Below are 19607 nucleotides of genomic sequence, written 5' to 3' on the forward strand. Positions count from 1 at the left end.
ATTTCTTCTATATCAAAAAGGTATTTTAAAAAACGGAACATGGACTGCCAATTGGGAAGAGATCTTAGAGCTTTTCTTAAACACCCAACATTCACTTCCATGGAGAACTCCTTCCTGCGGGGATCTACAAGACTAGGCACTAGCTCGGGAAGTAGTCAACAAAGCCATCAAATGGATGAGACAAAAAGCACAAGGAGACTATTTTTCATCGAAGAAATATTTTTTTGGTTTTCAATTTTTGTGGTTCATACCACCATAGAGCGGTGACTCCAAAGAGTCTTCATAATGACTCTGTCGAGTCACTACCCTAAAGTTTCCATAGCTACTCTATGAAGCTACTTAAAAAATAAAGCGTAAGGTCAGAGAATGGTAACACTAAGTACGGAAAAGCAAATATAGAACAGCAAAAAGGGCTGAGGCTCTTTGTCCAAAATGTGATTTAAATGTCTATTCTTCTGTAAGTTAAGTCTGATTCATATCAAACATCAGTTCCACAAAAAGCGACAATTAATATCAATACAGGTTTTCGGCTTTTTAAATGAAAAATGTGTTAGTTTTGACTTTTTAACACTTCTACTCTTGCATGAAATTAAGTCATTAGGTTGCTTTTTCCGCATGCGGATCAAATGATTTATGACAGAACTGAATTGTGTAACCTGGGATTTAAATTATTATTAAAAAGTAGGTAGGAACTATTTATATTAATGCATGAGTTTATATTCATTCTTTACATCGGTAGTGATTTTATCAATATGGAAAGTGGCGAAGTATGGATATCTGCATGGCTTAAGAAAGAGTAATTAAATCAAGAAGTTTGGCTTATCTCTTAACGCCTTGAATCTCATAAATCACATCTTGTTGTAGTATGTAGTGGTTCATCAAAAGAAGTACAATTCTTTTGAGAACTGTGATTTTTTGATGAACCGCTACTTATAATATTGTACGCCACAGCCCTCAAACCCCCTAGGGGGAAATTTTATCGTACCAACACAAGTTTTATCATGGATTAAAATCACAAAAATTATTCCTAGAAAATGGTACGTTACAGTGAGAACTCAAGAGAGTTTTTTTTATTTCAAATTCACCAAGAAATGCAGAAATAATTTTGGTTTTAAGAAGTAATCGTTGGCAGATTCGCACTGCAAACGAAGCGCTTTGAGTAACAACAACACTCATAAAATTTCATTTAAAAAAGGATACGAGCAGTTTCGAAGAATGTTTTAAGTTTTCAATTTCCTTTATAAAACTTTGACTCCGCATCTCGAAAATTATGCATTTACGAATAGTCATTTATGAAGTATATTGTTTCATGGTAGATCATCCATTCTGGTTTGGCATATAATAATATTGCACAAAGACCCTGCATGTTTGAAAATTAAAACGGCTATTGACCAGATTTACTTTAAAATTCATCTTCAGATTCAAACAGGGCGACGTTTCAAACAACGCGTGCTCTGTAAAGCCAAAATATGAATCCCAATTTCCGTTTTGTATTAGTCAGAGTGAAACCACGTCACTGGCAATTGATACCATATAAAAAAGCGTCTAATCAATTACTGTGTTTATACGGCTAGAAGGCCGTTATTGCTTGCCTAAACTCCGCAAAACCATAAATCGGTTCTGCGGTATTTTGGGAGGCGAATGCTGCAGGGATTATGCGACATTTTCGATAAAAATACAATGATTTTATTTTTATTAATATAATTAGTTTTGCAGGTTTTACACAAATAACATCGTACCTAATATACATATATCACAAGCTCATCATCGTAATGTATATCCTAATTAATTAAAATAGATATAGTATTTGGTTTTAATGTCTAATTAAATCATATTATTTTTAAAAATAAACCACTATGTAATTATGTTAGCACGATTTCCTTATATTATGTAATGTGCGAATAAAATTGTTTTTTTTTTAAACATTTATACATTTGAAGTTGTTAGTTATGTCACCGCCAATTCTTGCTTAAACATACTATTCAACTGGTAGTAAATGGTGTATCAAAAATAGCTGGTCGACAGTGCTTGGAACAAATTTTGTTCATTGCATACATGTTGTAAGTAACTTCGCTCTTAAATGCCACTTTGACCTTGACACATTTCCCATCAAGAGAGAGCCTAAGCGTGCCTACTTTCAGATCAAAACGCATTACAATTTAAGAACAAAGTTTCTTTGTTTTTTTGGAAGTTCTACTCGCAATTTATGTATGACAAATCTAATCAATTACAATTAAGTATGATTTTATGATTTTTTAAACATACCTTAATAAAATTATATTACACTGTGACATGGTTTTAGAACTAAAAATCACAAAAATCGAAGCCGAAAAAAGTGAGTAGTTTTGTTATTGTTTTCGCGGCGTTCTCTTTGGTACTTTTTGGCTACCGAATAAAACGCTGCGAAATGTAAATACACCACTGAAAGTTAATGTAAAATCATGACCTTAAAGGACGTCTTCAGTCGAATTTAATGCCAGAATTGCTACTAATTTTTTTCTGTGGCATTTCAATCACTATGCGTCGTATTTGTTTTTTTTTAAAGTCCAATACGTTATCAGCGTGTTGACTTAGTATCCACGACTAGACAGGCACATGCAGTTGTCCTCACTTACCAAAAACATTAAATTTTATCTGGAACCACTCTTTGACGTAAAATCCCATCTAAAAAAATGATTAAAAACACACTTAATATGAAAAAATAAATAGAACATTTTTCTTAACCTCCATGGCTCTCGTTGGCTTTATTAAAAGTATTATCCTCATTCAGTTCTTCAATAAATCTATTAGCATTTTCAAAAGAGTCTCCACCTTCATCTACTTTACTCTCTTTGATATATACTGTATTAGTACCCATCTCTCTTGTTTCTTTCTCTTTAGTTTCACTAGATTTACTCTCATCTTTCACATTATTTTCCAACGAAAGTTTATTTAATTGAATCGCTGGTGGTATGCGAGCGCCAGATTGTTTTGAATTATCGTTACCACTTTCGATTGGATGACTGGCACTAGAAGATACTGATACATGAATGTTCTGTACTAATGGTCTAGGCACCGACTCGCTCATTAGGTTTTTTCCCAATTTTGTATCTGCGTTCTCTACAAACCTAATTTTCAATGGAATGAGACTAAATTCAATTGACTTCCTTGACCAAATTGTCATCATGAAAAGCGATAAAATGAGGACAAATATCAGCATGATAGGCCACATGACCAGGTTAAGACCCCAAGGAAGTTCAGCTGCAAAAAGAATACATTTTTAGTGTTAGTATCCTTCAGTTTTTTAATTGGACCTAAGTAGACAAAGACATGTATAAAAAATATTTAGTTTATTTACCGAAAAATGGTTATATATTAATAGTTTTCCTTGTGTAATGGCCACTTTGTTATTTGTTAGCATCTCAGAATCTCAAAAATAATGAAATATTAGAATCAGGAGGAAATTAAATATCAATCATACAGCTAAGGTAGGCATTTTTGCTGATAATGGACGTATTGTATTATTTAAATTTTGGTTCCGTCTATGTAAGGTTTTCCTAAACACACGTCGTAAATTTAAGAGAATATTCCTTTTTATCAACCACACAGTTCCAATTATCAAAAGGAAACGTGCATTAATTCAATTTATATAAAAATATCTTGCACCTACATTCACCTTAAAAAACCTTTAGAAATTACTTACTAAACATTTTGTTTGCAAAAGTACCCATTCCTGTCCCAATTGCTTCCATGGGTACTGTTATAAGATTTTTTAATTGATGTAACAACACATCTAAAGGTGTTATAGTCTTCTTTTCACAATCTCTTGGACCTGGAACAAGACACAATTCAACACACTTTATAGAATGTCATTAGTTAAATAGATTGAATAATTTTTTAATTGTCATAATATATATTTACTTTATTCTTCACAGTAAATATAGAAAGTTAAGTAGTTTAGTAGCATCATATCAAAATAATTGTTAAGTAGATATATAATTTTTAATTTGACTATTCCCTTCCATGAGGAAAGAAGGTTATGAAAAGAAAGCACTTTTCTGCTTAGCAGTTTATGTAAAATTATCTTGTTAATTACATATTTCATTTGGTATGGCAATGCTATAATTTGTCAACAACATAGTACTTACTAAACATATATTTGGTCCACTCAATCCAACTCATTCTATTGGCATCACATTTACTTGAATAAACCACTCCCAAATTATGCTCTTCAGCTTCCTGAAAGTAGAAAACCATCAATAATATTATGAAATACTATTCAAGATCATCAGTTGTCATAAACAAAATGAAAGAATATGTGGATACAGTTAGGCTGACTAGTTGCTGATTTTTCTAAAACCATGTAAAAAAAGTAATTTTGCAGCAAATCGCTTCAAATAATGGCCTATCTTGTTGGTCAAGGGTTTAACTTACAAAAATAAATGTATGGTAACCCCATTAATATATCATACATACAACTATATGCCTAAAGAGTCATTTACCCTCTCATATACCTAATTATACTTACATTATGTAAATGGTTGTATCTATATCCAGCATCAACAATAAGTATAAGTATGAATAAATATTTTACAATGTAGGCAAGTGAAAAATCATTTTTAATGAGATTATACATACAGTATATCAAACATACTGCCCCAAGTATCCACATATTTTGCATATTAAACACCAACTGGTACAGTTTCTTTTGACCTGCTTGAATTTCCTTCAGACATATGTTAATATAGCTTTTTCTAAAGCTCTCACTAAAAATTGTATCAATCCTTCGTAATTGATCTGGTTGCAACAAATCTTCTTCACCAACATTATTTAAAAAATCGTAATCCTTTGGACTTATATTGAAATGTATGTCACCAGTGTAGTTTTCGGGATCATTTTTATCTAGACAAGCTGACTTTATCAGTATCATTAGCATTCTTTTTAGCACTGAATTGGAAAGATTGAAAGGAACATCTGTAGATACTTGCGATCTGCTTAAGCCACCCTCAGGCCTGCTGACGGTTTTTTTTAATACAGGTTTCATGTTATACTTGGCCTTTTCATCCATCTTCATGCTGTGAGGGTCTACCCACTGAGATGAGTGGGAAGCTGCAACACTTGCCAAGAAAACAATTAAACTTAACAGAAGATGTTGCATTTTTGAGGTTCACGTCGCTGACACAGGGAAAGAAGAAGTTAAATCAAAACAATACAAATTACTCTCAAGCATGTGGGCAATTATCCGTTTTGGGTACTTTGTTGTGATTAATCCCAAGTCTGTTTGTAGTAGTATGTATGTATGTAGTTTTTAGTTAGTTAAAAAATTCAAACTTTGTTAGGTTAGGGCAACATTAATATTAATGAACATATTTATTTATAATCCACTAATTTTGAATTGTGGCAATGACGCAAATTGTAAAATGGCCATTCAGGCCGTCGTTACAAATCCCGAAAACTCTTTAAAAGTGAAAGGAATATAATCCGAAAATCGAAATGAGATAACGATTGTGTAATATAAAACGAAACAACTTTTAATAATTGCATAGAAGATTTATTTTTTGTGACAAATAATTTCAATTTGTATTTTTTCCCAAGTTAGAGTTCAAGACAGATATAAAACTACCATTTCGTACAATAAAGAATTGATTTTTTTCTAATTTTAGAGCTGTTTTATTGGATCGTGTATCAGGTGTAGGCTATTTTATTTACATATTTTTTACTTCGATTCAATCAGACTATATGATCTAAATCCAACGTTGCCAATTTTGACGTAAATTAAGATCAATTAATCAAATGTTTTAAGGTTATGTCACAGATGATCAAGCAAAGTATTTACATTAATCCTCCGTGGTTCATGTAATGTTTGTTAGTAAACAAACTAAATAATTTTTTCTTGTACTTTTTGCTATAAAAGTTTAAGAATTATTTTATATTGACATTTTTTATGAAAAAGTTATATATGCACCAAATAGTTTTTCAATCTTTATAACTAGTGATGCATGTTCTTAAGTTTTTCAGTGTTTATCTTTTGAAAGTTTATTAATCCTCAAGTTGTAAGTATAATCATGCAGCCTGAATTCTTCTGATAAAATCCCCAGCAAGATATTTGCCATCAAAATGTAAAAATTGATCAATGTTCTGGTCTAACATCATCATTTCTATAGAGATTATCTTATCGATCGAGTTGCCAGGAGTTTCAAAACTGGGTCTTATGGCCAAATTTTTAATATGTTATTAACTTTGAACTATAAATTAATTTCCATAGAAACATGATTTTATACTTTTTACTCCTCTGAAAATTTTAAAGGTCTACCTCTTTTGGTTGGTGAGAAACGTAATTGACTACATCAAAATTTTGACTTCAAAAATTGATCTTAAACAATGGCTTGTAAACCGCCTCTTGAGTTGTTGAATTTCACATTTTAGGACCAATGTGATTACTTAATAATAAAATGGCCACCTTTTCGGTAACTCAGGAAGGACCTGTGAATGCTCTAGCATTAAACCGAGATTTCACACAGGTTGTAGTTGGTGGGAGAAATGGTAACTACCTATTTTGTTTCAATCATTTTGGTGCTTTCATTTTATTGTAAAAAACTTTAAAAAATTAAAAAGATTCAATGGTGAAATTTTAATAGAAGGGTACCTTGTACCAACCCGTTTCATGATCAAGAAAAACTTGTAGCAGTTATTATATTTAATAAATAGATTATATATCTGTAATCTTCACTTAATCTTTGTAATAATTGTGAGTACTATAGTCTTTAACTAAATTTTTAATGGGCAGTGTTTAGTAATTGAGCTGCTGATTACTGTATACACTATATTTCTTTATTATTTTGGTGAATAAAAATTCATCAAGAATCTACCTCTCCACAGTAATTATGTGGTTTACCAGAAACATGCTTTTTAGTCTTCAAAGTTTATCAAATTGGGGATGACCGGTTTAAGGAGGTGTGTAACTTGCGAAGTTTGAAGCACTTGAACTTAAATTTTTCCTGCAATGATGTTGCCTGGAGTTTAAGTGATGGTAAGCATATCATTAAGTAACTATTATTAGTTATATTGTATACGTTATAGCTACTTGACTCAAACACTTGTGGTTTTCATTAAACATTTATGATAATAAGAAATGCTATAGGAAATTGGCATGAGATTGAAGTTTTAGTCAATTTTTACAATTTCACATAATTTGAGAAGGTATAAATTATATAATAATTATATATAAGAGGACATAAAATTATATTAAGATTTAAAAAATCAGAAGCATGTAGAGTAAAATTTTGTATTCTTAGCACAAAAATAATTTTCCCCAGATCACTATGTCGCAACTGCAGCAACCAATGGCCACGTTTGCGTTTGGAACTTAAGCAGGATTGGCAAGGCCATGCAAGAGCAAGATTATCAGGACCATAAGAGAACAGTTAATAAAGTGAATTTTCACGCTACTGAACCATACAAATTAATATCTGGTTCGCAAGATGGGACGATGCGTTATTTCGATATTCGGGTTAAAAACGCCGTGTCTGTGTTTTATAGGTAATTATGCTATTAAGGGTTAATATCTGAAGGTACTACTATCAAAAAGATAATTTCCATGGAAACCTATAAAATAAACTAATGTTCTGCCTTTATTTCAATGTTTCTTTAAGGAGATCGTTGAAATCATCTTGGTGAAGTTCCATGGATTTTGATTTTTTAGCACTTAAGGTCAAATTATTAAGGAGTTGGTAAATTTATCTAGAAGATATTCTTCATGAATATCTAGAAAAGGAAACATGAATATATTTCTTATTACAATTTATTTGAGCAAGAATTAATTATATTTCTCTAATTAGCTACATAGTTTTTGATCGATGATAATTACAGAGTCTCAATAACTTTCTTGCGTTTCTTCTTCTACATAGGTAAAGTTTCCTAGGTAAGTTCCATACAATGCTCACAATGATCTAAAAATCTAATTGATCTCAACTATTCTTAAATTACATTAGATTTACTCTTAGTTGATCTCATCAAGGCCCCTCAGTTTATTGCTTTCTATATTAAATACCTACCATCCGACGCAATCTTCATTCATCTAAGAATATTTCAATTCCGTTATAATAATACTTTACTTATACGTTTCAGCAATACGGAGAGTGTCCGAGACGTTCAATTCAGTCCTCACAATTCTTACACGTTCTCGGCAGTCTCGGAAAATGGCAGTGTTCAAATCTGGGATGTTCGAAAACCAGATAAATTGCAAGTACAATTTACGGCTCATAGTGGGCCCGTCTTTGCTTGTGATTGGCATCCAGAAGCTACGTGGGTAGCGACGGCCAGTCGTGACAAAACTATCAAGGTATATTGGGTTTTATACTCAGTTCACGAATTAAATATTATATACCTGGTTAGGGTGTCCGGGGTTTAATGTCTTGTGTACATTTTTGAAACCGACAAGTAGGTGTGAATTGTTTCAACCAAATACTTAATTGAAAATGTGTCTCATGCTATAGCTAAGTGATCCCTTTTAAGTCTTTTTGATTTTGTTAAATGCCTATTATGAGTGCATTTGACACTGTATAACTTTCAGGTTTGGGATCTAACAAATAAACCGACTCTAGAATACACAATTCACACTATTGCCTCCATCGGTTGTGTTAAGTGGAGGCCGCAACACAAGTATCAAATAGCCAGTTGTGCCCTTGTCATAGACTGTAGCATTAACATATGGGACATACGAAGGCCATATATTCCATATGCTGCATTTAATGAGCATCGGGATATTGCCAGTGGTGTTGCATGGAGAGGGGATCCAAATGTGTTTTTAAGCAGTGGCCGGGTAAGTGACTGTTATAATTGAAAGAATGGTCTTGTTCTTAAATCGGCTTGCGGTTTAATTGTGTAATGCGGATTAAATTGAACAGATTCACTCCGTATTCGAACCTAGTCTCAAACTATATCCAAAAACAAACGTCATTTATAACGTTTATTTTTCTTACAGGATAATACACTATATCACCATTCGTTTAATGACGCCCAAAAACCAGCGAGTAAAGCGAACCCGCAAGGAATAACAGTAAATGCCAAAGGCGAAATTGTGAATTGCCGAAAAGTTGTATCAACCATTACCAATAACAATAGCAGTAGCCAGAATTCTATTAGCAAGGCTGTGGTATTAATACGGAAAATTTCAACTACCCAATCCATAGATAACTTTCATCAGGCCACAAGTCACATTTATAATTTCAATCCTAATAACGTTGATCAACAGGAAGCAAGCATTTTTATTAGTAAGTGGTTTTTTTTATTAGAAATGCAGCAAATAGAATGGTATTTTGTCAGAACTAGCAAAAAGTTATACTTTGTTCGGGCGAAGCGTTTCAGAACTTTGCGAACGGAATGCTGCAATCGCCGAAGAGTTTGGGAAAGATGATGTAGCAGTTACATGGAAGATAATAAAGGCAATGTATGGGGAGGAGTTTATTCAGAACTCTATTAAATCGAATAATAAACACGAAGATGGTATTGGTATTATGGAAATTATTGAAGACCAAAAATCTAAAGGTGGAAAATAAAGTAAACGTTTAGTTAGAAGACACATGAAAGTTTATTTATAATTAGGAGGTGAAACACCAGTAGCACAATTTAGTGGGGGCGATGAAGAGACTGAAAATGAAGACCATGTAGACAACGCCTTCCCGAATTACCTAAATTTTCGCAATGGTTGTTTACCTAAAGGGGATTTCTTCTTTGGGGAAAATGAACTTGACGTTGAATTGGATGGAGCTCCAGTAATTTTAGACTTTTATCAGTATGGTCTCAGGATAAATCAAGTGACCGCTGAAGTCGGTAGGCAATGTAGGTAAAAAGTGCCGAGTATTTTGCGAAAATTACATTTTAAGATTGGACTTTGCCGAATGAGGCATTCCCCATCCGACATGAAATTTTGGACCGTTCTCCTCCTCCTGAACAATTTCCAGATCATCACCATAGTATGAATTTCGCGGAAGACACCCACACAATACAGGTAATCACAATAAGTTTCTTTTGGCTTTGATACAGTTATTCAAGGCAACATTATTTGAATGTTTGTTATTATAATAGAATGTGAGACCATTCAAATATTAATCAAGACAATGATTCTTCTGTTTTTAATTTTACTACCATATCAACATCTGATTAAATCTACTTTGATTTTGCAGGTGGATGATAGATTACCTGGAATGTTAACCAAAATCAGACCATGCCAAAAACCTTCTTGGGATCCTAGTTCCATTGTAATTGACACACTAATTCATTATTCAAATCTAGGCGATCTTCAAAGTGTCGCTTCCATTTTAATTGTCCTTGGCAATAGTAGGAAATATTTAACAGGTACTTTCATCAGTTTTACAAACGAAAATATTCAGAAACGTAAGCTTTATCAGGACTCAGCGAATCTCTTCAAGAACACTGGCTACTGGGCTACATTGATATTTTGTGTAGGCATAAATTGTGGGATATATCAAACCAAGTAATCAAGACGTCTTGGTTGCCCAATGTGAGTCAGTTGAATCAGCAAAGTACCACAATGCATACAAATTGTGGAAAATGTCTGAAACCTTTACAGAGAGTGGGTTGGCTTTGTGATAGATGTCATACTTCAGAAAATGGAGTATGTAGTTTATGTCATCAGGTAGTTAGAGGTAAGTAAGTACTAATCATTGGGATGTAATTTATTAAATAAAAACACAGATTATCATATACAGAGGAAACATAGAAATCACCAGTTTTCTCTGTTTAGAATTTTATTTCCAAAGTTTCTATGATGATAAAAATTAGGTTTAAAAATACTAGACCTGAAACATAAATCTCTCATCCATTAGTCCCGGTTTTTTAAACTGCTGATAACTTTGCCAGGAAGAAAGTTTCCGTGAGGATGAAGAAATTGGCCAATGTTTTGACTTCGTTTAGATTATCTATTTTTATTGATTAAGAGAATCGGTAACCCTGTGAACCACAATCTGGCAGTATGTGTTTTTTCAGTTTAAATAAATATGAGCTTCTTTCAGACAGACAGTCGTTAAGAAATGCACTTTGTGTAGACTGTCCGAGATACGCCCTTATATTATTGATCCTTAATAACACAAATTTACCAAGAGTTCAAAAATCGGGCCTTCAGGAATAATGGTATCAAAAAGTGTAATTTCTGTGTTTTTAAATTATTTTCTATCTTCAAACATTTTTTTAGGTCTTTACGTGTGGTGCAGAGGATGTTCTCATGGTGGACATATAGGACATATGAAGCAGTGGCTGACTATGAAGGGTGTTTGTCCTACCGGATGTGGTCATAGATGCGAATATAATTGATAGGACCCTCACCATACGTAACGAACTAATGACGTATTGGGCACCTGTCCCCTTGCGCCCTCAGGGCAGTAGTATGACCGAGTTTTTTAATCTGTATTTGTTTCATTATGACGTATGACACTATGCTAGACAAATGTAGCTAATATTTGGCCGCCATATACGGTTCCTTCAATTCTCTTTGAAGGTGAAGTTCCATAATGGGTTAAGGTTTTTTTAAGTTATCTACCCTTAACACGGTAAGAATGTACTGTGTTTAAGTAATGTGTCTTATTTAACCTTAACAATTAACCCACTCAAAGATAAACAAACTAGTAATTCATGATCATTAAAAAAACTTCACAGCTGGCGGTGAACTATAAACGTAAGACAGTGATTAAGCCATTTGCTACTTACTATCGAAGTCTGACGTTAACAATAGGCAAAACATGTATGTATCTAAGATATACCTCCCGTATTTCAATGCAGTTTTTTTAATGGTCATTCGTTATTTTATGTATATAGTTACTTCCTAGTTTTTAAATGTGTATTTATTATATATACATAAGGTATAATTGTTGATTTTTGTATAGAACTTGTTGACATATTTAGGTACTCTAAAAATAGAAATACGTTTAATGAAGGGTGGTTATTAAAAAAACACCAAGTTTGTATTGAAATACCACAGGAATGTCTTTGATAAATTCGTCTATTACTGATTGTCAATCATATCTTTGGGACGCTCTTAACATACAGCAAAAAATATCTATAATAAAGTGGTACAGAATTTATCCTAAAAAAAAAATAAAAATTAACAGTTTTATTTTGTGAACCAAAAGTCAAAAATTTGCAAATTCGAGTTTCATTATAGTAAATAAATAGTATTGAAAAAATATTTAATTTTAATGACATTTAATGGCTAATTTACCTGATATAAAATTGCCTCTATATTTATTTAATACAAAGTAACACAGTATTATAATTAACATTTTATATACCATTTTGAAAGGACGTACTCTATGCATAGTTTTTTGTAGTTGAACGACATAAGAACCACAACCATGTCCCAGAAATTAATGTCAATTGATTTTAAAATATACAAGGTGTCAATTTGAAAACTTCTTATCTTTCTCATCTCGAAACGGGATAGATTTTTTTAAATCATCGAAACGTCAATTTTGTTATGGAGGTGGAACAATTTTTTAATTAAAATTCTTTAATTGTTTATTTTTATTAGCAGTGAAATGCCATTTCGATAAATTTTGACATTATCTTGCATGAAAAATGTTATGTACTTACCTGTGGTACTGGTCGATGTTAATAGATATTCAAATCAGTCAAAATTGATGGTGACAATTCGTGTGTTGTAGTGATTAATTTAAAAAATAACACGCAATTTAGCAAGGAATGAAGATATTTTTATTTATGGGGGGCAAGGAAGATGCGTAAGAACAGCAGAAGTTGTTAATGTTAGAAACCTTAATTCTAATGTGAGTCATAGATATGTTTTGGACTTCACACACAGTTCAGACCTGAAGTAGAAACAAATTGAATATCTATTCTTGAAAAAACATTTTGAAAATCTTCAAAACAGATTAACTTACTATATCATTTTGAATTAATTCTTCTGATTAAAAATATAATTTATAATAAAAATCAACTGCCACATTAATTATCGGAAAAACCAGTTGTCAGGATCTTATTGTGAGCTGATTTATTAAAAAAGAACAACGCAAGTAGATACCCTCTTATAAACTCTATAAAAATGTTTATTTGTTTTTTTTTGTTTTCTACATAATATTTCACATTGAATATTACAGTTTACAGTAAAAAATAAATAAGCCTTTTTGCCCGTGATTTACGAATTTCTGGCCGAATGTGAAAACTTTATGTTCTAGGATAGTAGAAAAAAGCAAGAAACAGATATTATCGGCTCTGTTATTAATTATTACCTACCTTGTATTACAAATTATGATCTAGTTCTTAAAAAAAAAATAAATAGAGCTAGCACATTCACAAGATACAAAATATTATCTTAACCTTAATACACTTCTTCATTACATGCCATTTTTTTAATTTAAAATAACTTCATTCAAACACTTAAATGCAATGAGATTTTATCAATTCAATAGAAAATGCTACTCAGTAATAGCCATTTATTAATTAAAAAATTGGCGTTGAGATGTAGTAAAGCTGGCTTAAGTGTAAGGCAATTATTAGTGGTTTCTAAAGAATTGTGCAACGTTTCTTTCTCTTGCTTTTGTCTTTTCCTCTCCCATTAAACATTTTGTTTTCTTCTTTCTTTCTGGCTCTAATTTCTCTCATCAAATCATAAAATACCTGCAAACATAATATAGATTTGTATTAATATACATAAACTTCCAGTTTCTAATACCAAGATTTAACCAACAATAGATATTTGTAAAATAATGACAGTTTCTTATATAAACAAATTTAGAAAATGTTAGCTTATAGTGAAAAAAATTTGTTTTCCTAAATGACAACACCTATATTTTGAAAATGGAGCAATTGCATGTTTACAGGAATGTTTCTTTTACTTTGATTCAACAAATATCCCTTTAATTTGTGAGATATATTTAGCAAAATACCCTGTATATCATTTACAAAATGCCAGTTTAAAAGTAGTAATTGCTCAGAGCTAAGGACATGAACTCCTCATACTTCTTAGCTTAATAACATGACAACAAATATTATTGTTAAATTATAAAAGATTGTGGGTTGCCACAATAATAATTCATCTATCATGAATCATCCTGTACATATAGCCTCACTTACTTTATCTACATGTTCTCTTGTTTTGGCAGATGTTTCTACATAAGGCACACCCCAACTGTTTGCTCTATCTTGAGCCTCTTGAAATGTCACTTTTCTCTTTTCTTGCAAGTCACTTTTGTTACCAACCAACAAAAATGGAATGTTATCATCACCTTTCACTCGAAGGATTTGCTCCCTAAAATGAACCAAAAAAAATTAGTAACTTTTTAAGATACAGAGTATTAATCTATATTAAATTATTAATTAATGACTAATCAATGTTTCTAATGCAAAAATGATTCATTTCTCTGCATCAACTTATAAATAGAAATAATTGTCAACTACAAATTCATGTCACTACTCAAGATGGGTGTGTACCTCAACACAAGCTATAAGCTACATACCTGAATTCCTGAGTTGCTTGAAAACTTTCGTCTTCGGTAATTGAAAAAATACAAAGAAATCCTTCCCCACTTCTAAAATAATTATCTCTTATGGCAGCATAGTCTTCTTGCCCGGCAGTATCAAGAATATCAATCTGGACTTCTTCTCCATCCAGCAATATTTTTTTCCTGTATGAGTCAGCTTTGGTGGGTTCGTAATCCTCTACGAATTCATCGTACATGAACTGCAGAGTTAGGGCAGATTTTCCAACACCTCCACTCCCAACCATAATAACTTTATGAAGGGCAGGTTGCATAGCTGGCTTTTTGGACATGTTTTATGAAAATTAAGCCGCTTAACACGTCTTTTAAACACTTGTGGAAATTATAAATTTGCCGTGTCTGTTATCACCTGAGATTTAGTGTTGTGAATTTACAAAAATTATCAAAATTACAATTTCTAACTTGTAACTATTCCCGTAACGTAACAAAAACATTCAACAGTCAAAACAATGTCATAATATATGTCAAATGTCTTGGAAGAAACGTCATTAATTATGAGTGTTATAGGCGTTTTTAATATCAGGGCTACACCATTCAATCTACAGGGGACTTAACGAGTAAGTGGTAGTAGTAGAGTCGTCACTAGGTAAACTAGAGATGGAGTTGGGAAACATCAATAATAAAAAAACGGAAAGCCATCTCCTTTTTTTGCTAATCAAACTTTACAGATGTCCGGAAGTACTTCAAATTACGTGTTTTATTTTCTCCATCATCATCTTGAACGATACTGACCTCTTACATATAATTAGACACGTGCCGACCCAAAGATTTCGTGACGAATTTGAACACCCGTATCAGTGTGCACGAAATGTGGACCTGTAGCCCAATTTCTACTGTCCTTGTTTCTTTAGGATGTTTGGTAACGTGTTAGACAGAGACAACATTCGCCGGTCAAATTACCGCACTGGTGCAGAAGCATTGTCATTGTATGAGACCACATACAGGGTATCCCAAATAAAGGGCAACTATAAAGCTTCACATTCGACCTATTTGCGATTTAAATATGAAATTTGCCGAGCTTTTTTGTACAACTATAACAGTTAAAATATAACTCCGCTTTAATTTAGATTGAATCTCCTATTGGCTCTGAAGTTGATCATGTTTCAATCGTGACCCAGCGAAAACACGGGTATGGTAGTGTGAAGACCCTTCAGCGAAATTAAGACTAAGTGTAGAGATAACCGTCTATCTATTATCTTGCGCGTGGCCATTATATAGAGCACAGTATTTGTACAGTAATCAATGGGGTGAGATAATGCAGACAGATCTATACAGGCCCATTTCAGATCGTTCGGCAAAACAACTGCAGTAAGGAAATATTCAAAACTTTGCTCATCTGGTCGCAAAACAACACATTAATGGAGTATGATACAAGGGCTGTCTTTTCAGTTTTGCATATAGCGCTGAAATAAAACAGTAAATAACTTTTAAAGACTTTGTTTTTCGAAGTATTCTCCACAAAGATAAGAGAGAACCCTTAAAGATAAGAGAACATCCGATTATGCGGATTAATGGTTCCGGATTGCGAACGTCTTATTTGTCGCCGCGCTACCACTGAACTGAATCATGTAAGAATCGATATTGGAATAAAAATATACATATTAGATTAGGTTTAAAAAATAAATAAATAAAACAAACGTAAGTTTCTGGAACACTGCTTTCCTTTCAAGAATCGAGAAAGGAATGTCCTCGCAACACAATCCGTCATAGGCATCCCCCCTTACATTAAAAAGAATTAATAAACAACATTCCAGCATTTTTCCCACAGTTACCAACCCTCCATCATTTTTAACTTACGCTTATGTTAAAACAAATTAATGAACAAACCCTCTACCATTTTCTTTATGAAAGCTCGCATACACATAAAGGTGCGAATTATAGGATGAATGATAACAACGATTTGATGATCTCCAAATCTTAAAATAACCACCCTTTTTTGCGAGTATCAGCTCATTGGTCGAATCAAGGTACCGATGCACCACACGAAATAATATAGAACGAGGGCTGTCTTAAGTTTTGCGTATAGAGCTGGAATGAAACAGTAGATTTTGAAGACGTTGACTACTTCTTCTGGTGACTGGAACCTTTGACCACGCACTCCATCCTTGATTTTCAAAAAGATAAAGAAATCGTTGGGACTTAGATCGGACCAGAACGGAGGATGATCTAACAATTCGACGTTTTGTTGCGTTAAAAATTCTATCATCTTGCGAGCTGAGTGCGAACTTGCATTGTCTTGGTGTAAGATCATTCGTCTTTTGGAGTTGGTTTTTCTAAGTTTAGCGATAACTTTCGCAAAATAAATGGTTGTATACCGATCGACAGTGTCAATTCTTTGATCTTACAGGGGAGCAAATCCATGATGCATTAACAGTGACGATGCTGTACACATTATTAGTTTTCTGCGTTGAAGCGATCTACAGTTTTGTGACATCAATTGACTCTAGCTCATTCTGTTCTTCAGTCAACAGATGCGGTATTCAATGAGACATTAATTTTTTTACAGCCAATTTTTCACATCAAAATTTCTTAAATTGAAGTTTTTGAAATCCTCACTAATGCCTCGACCTCACGATAAGTCACGTATTGATTTTCCTTGATGCGCTTGCGCACAGCATTGACATTTTTCTGAGTGACTACCGTTTTTGGTGCACCTACCTTCGGACCGTCGCTAAAACTCATCCCTCCACGTTTGAATTTACCATACCAACGAGAAATGGTTGGCTGATGCGGCGTTTCATTGCCGAAAACGAAAACCAACTCGACAATACATTCTTGTTGAGATAGTTGCTTTGGAAAGTTGTAAAAAATTACTGCGCGAAAATTTTCTCGGTTTAATTCCACTGTTCGAACAGCTTGTCAACTTTCAAAATTCGCTGTATCTACAACATTATACATGTCGCACTGAAACTTTGGATTTTTAAGTTAACTGAAGATTGAAGTTGAGTTTCATTAATGACATTTGAATAGCGCCGCCATCTATGTCTCTGTATGCAAAATATAAAAGACAGCCCTTGTATAATAAAATAAGGGAAAGTGCATAATTTTTACTTAATGAAAAGTGTGAATTTTTAAAATGCAACTAGTAATATTTTTATTTTTAGTGTCTTATTGAACATTCATGTCTGCTTCAGCGATATTGCTAAAGGTACGGGAAAACCATCTCAACTTTTATTACTTTGCGATTACTCTGAAACTCGTAAAATTTGGATGTGTACCGAGTAGGCAATACAGTAATACGGCAAACTAATTTCATTCGGGCACGCGGCTGAATCTCTTGTTAATATCGTCTTCATTTTCTCCTCAGTTGAACTCCATCAATTATTCCTTTCCACAAATGAAAATAATTCTGCATTGAATACAAACTAATGAAACAAGCAGCTTCAAATGTTTTCACCAGAAGGCAAATGGCTTGGCTTGAATCGCCAATTTCACTGGCCCATACACCTGTCGACGCAATTTATAGTTTTGAGTTTTCTTATGTACATAGGGTTACGCGTAGGTTTAGGAACCGGTAGATTACTTTTTGCTAACCCTTGATATCCTTCATGACCTAAGGGTAATCTGCCCATTAATGTTTAGTAAAACATTTAATCTTAACATGGACGTAAACAAATAACGGAAATATTAGCAACAATGTTGGCAACAGAGCGTTGTGTCACCAAATTTGTCGAATTTTTGTCAATTTTGACATTACGCCTTCCTCATTTCGCCATTTTATTATGCTGTGACAGTTGTGAGATGAGACAAGTGTGACAAATGAGGTACCGATCCATGGCTGTCAAATCGAAGGAAGTGGCGTCACCAGGACATTTGACGTATTATACGTGCGTCGAAATTGCTCAAATTACATAGGGAAGAGTATTAATATATGGCGGCCTTTTGTTAAAAAAAAGGATACATTTTGGTGGAATGTTGACTTTCCGCGTGTGTTTCACGGTTTTACCATTGTCTGCTCCATCCAATCCCTCTAAATCGTCCCATGAAACTCGTTAGGCTGTAGGTGATGTCCCATTGATTTAGCCAGCATTAAGAGCGAGTCTCAGATCAGAGATTGACCTAGACGGGCTTTCCCACTGTAACAATTTGCCCATACATCCATGCGACTGATTTCTGCAATATTAACATTGCTTTCGGAATCGTAGTTCTTTTTAGCGGCAGCTCAAAAGTTGAATAGGAGTAAACTCGACTCGTTCTTCCCTTAATGAAAAACGGGAATCAATTATTATAAAGTCTTTTATATTTAACTTACACAACAACATACTTTTATTACGAAATGTATAATATAGTCTATTTTATTCTATCTAATTTATCAATTATAAGCACGTTGGTTGCGCCTGAATCGCTGTTCCGTTTTTTATAATTACGTTGTCCTTGCTGTCGTTCAGGTTGAGGTTGATGCGGCTGGTCATCGCCAGCGTGTGAATAGAAGATGAGGGTTGTTCGATTTTGACCAGGGCGTCGCCTTCTTCGTCCGCATTGGGACAAATGGATGTGTTCCTAGTAGTCCGGTATCTGAAAAAATTGAATAGTTCCCTAAACTAAAGATTAGTTGATATACAAGGTGTTCCGAAAAAGTTGTGCCAAACTTAAAAAGGTTATAGGGCACAATGCGGTGAACAATTTTTGCCTAGAAACCCCTATTAAAAAATAAACCGTTTTGGCTGCAAAATCGTTTTTGTTCAAAAGACTTCGATATTAAACTTAAGCGAATAGAATAAAAACATACAAAATAAACACTTTTTTGTGTATGTATATTTTTTGCAAGGCGAACTTCCTGAGCTATTAAACAATGCATACGTTGCTATACACACGGGATAGAATATGGTTCAAACATGACGGTGCGCCTGTACATTTTGCCCATACTCTGCAGAATCATTTAAACCAACATTTTTATGGGCGATGGATTGGAAGAGGTGGACTTATCAGGTGGCCAGTGCGCAGTCCCGATTTAAGCCCGTAAGATTTTTTCTCCTGAGATTACATCAAGTCGTTGATGTGTGAAACTCCTGTAGCTACCCAAAAGGATCTGTTGGGAAGTGATGGCAGCCTCTCTTTTCGTGCAACAAGATCCACACATCTTACGTCGGGTGAGCGATT

The 19607-nt window shown here is 33.5% G+C and overlaps 4 protein-coding genes across 7 annotated transcripts in view; 1 reads left to right on the forward strand and 3 right to left on the reverse strand.

The window, feature by feature from the left end:
* Nucleotides 1-1784: 1784 nt before the first annotated feature.
* Nucleotides 1785-5253, reverse strand: LOC136409880 (chloride channel CLIC-like protein 1). Of its 3 annotated transcripts, XM_066391712.1 has the most exons (6): nucleotides 4508-5253; nucleotides 4128-4218; nucleotides 3683-3811; nucleotides 3108-3240; nucleotides 2725-3008; nucleotides 1785-2664 (listed from the first exon to the last, which is right to left on the reverse strand). In XM_066391712.1, exons 1-6 carry the CDS (start codon nucleotides 5135-5137, stop codon nucleotides 2624-2626), a joined length of 1308 nt encoding a protein of 435 aa, XP_066247809.1. In that variant the 5' UTR covers nucleotides 5138-5253; the 3' UTR covers nucleotides 1785-2623. The 3 variants fall into 3 exon arrangements, with proteins under 3 accessions (XP_066247809.1, XP_066247807.1, XP_066247808.1); XM_066391710.1 differs by having other exon boundaries at nucleotides 2725-3240; XM_066391711.1 differs by having other exon boundaries at nucleotides 2618-3240.
* A 646-nt stretch (nucleotides 5254-5899) lies between these two features.
* Wdr24 (WD repeat domain 24) lies at nucleotides 5900-12473 on the forward strand. Its single transcript, XM_066391880.1, has 13 exons — nucleotides 5900-6032; nucleotides 6406-6522; nucleotides 6893-7009; nucleotides 7296-7518; nucleotides 8107-8320; nucleotides 8552-8800; nucleotides 8963-9251; nucleotides 9304-9525; nucleotides 9583-9810; nucleotides 9864-9988; nucleotides 10164-10335; nucleotides 10389-10646; nucleotides 11192-12473. The coding sequence occupies exons 2-13, from the start codon at nucleotides 6432-6434 to the stop codon at nucleotides 11308-11310; spliced, it is 2307 nt and encodes a 768-aa protein (XP_066247977.1). The 5' UTR covers nucleotides 5900-6032; nucleotides 6406-6431; the 3' UTR covers nucleotides 11311-12473.
* Nucleotides 12474-13205: 732 nt separating this feature from the next.
* Rala (Ras-like protein A) lies at nucleotides 13206-14958 on the reverse strand. Its single transcript, XM_066391902.1, has 3 exons — nucleotides 14466-14958; nucleotides 14083-14257; nucleotides 13206-13626 (listed from the first exon to the last, which is right to left on the reverse strand). The coding sequence occupies exons 1-3, from the start codon at nucleotides 14777-14779 to the stop codon at nucleotides 13513-13515; spliced, it is 603 nt and encodes a 200-aa protein (XP_066247999.1). The 5' UTR covers nucleotides 14780-14958; the 3' UTR covers nucleotides 13206-13512.
* A 3767-nt stretch (nucleotides 14959-18725) lies between these two features.
* Nucleotides 18726-19607, reverse strand: part of LOC136409830 (somatostatin receptor type 2-like) — an 85432-nt gene continuing 84550 nt past the window's right edge. For both annotated transcript variants that reach the window (XM_066391635.1, XM_066391636.1), the window contains one exon: nucleotides 18726-19022. In XM_066391635.1, coding sequence (XP_066247732.1) covers nucleotides 18824-19022 — 199 coding nt within the window. In that variant the 3' untranslated portion in view covers nucleotides 18726-18823. The remainder of the gene's footprint in view (nucleotides 19023-19607) is intronic.

Source organism: Euwallacea similis, chromosome 7, assembly GCF_039881205.1.
Source record: "Euwallacea similis isolate ESF13 chromosome 7, ESF131.1, whole genome shotgun sequence".
Classification (NCBI taxonomy): domain Eukaryota; kingdom Metazoa; phylum Arthropoda; class Insecta; order Coleoptera; family Curculionidae; genus Euwallacea; species Euwallacea similis.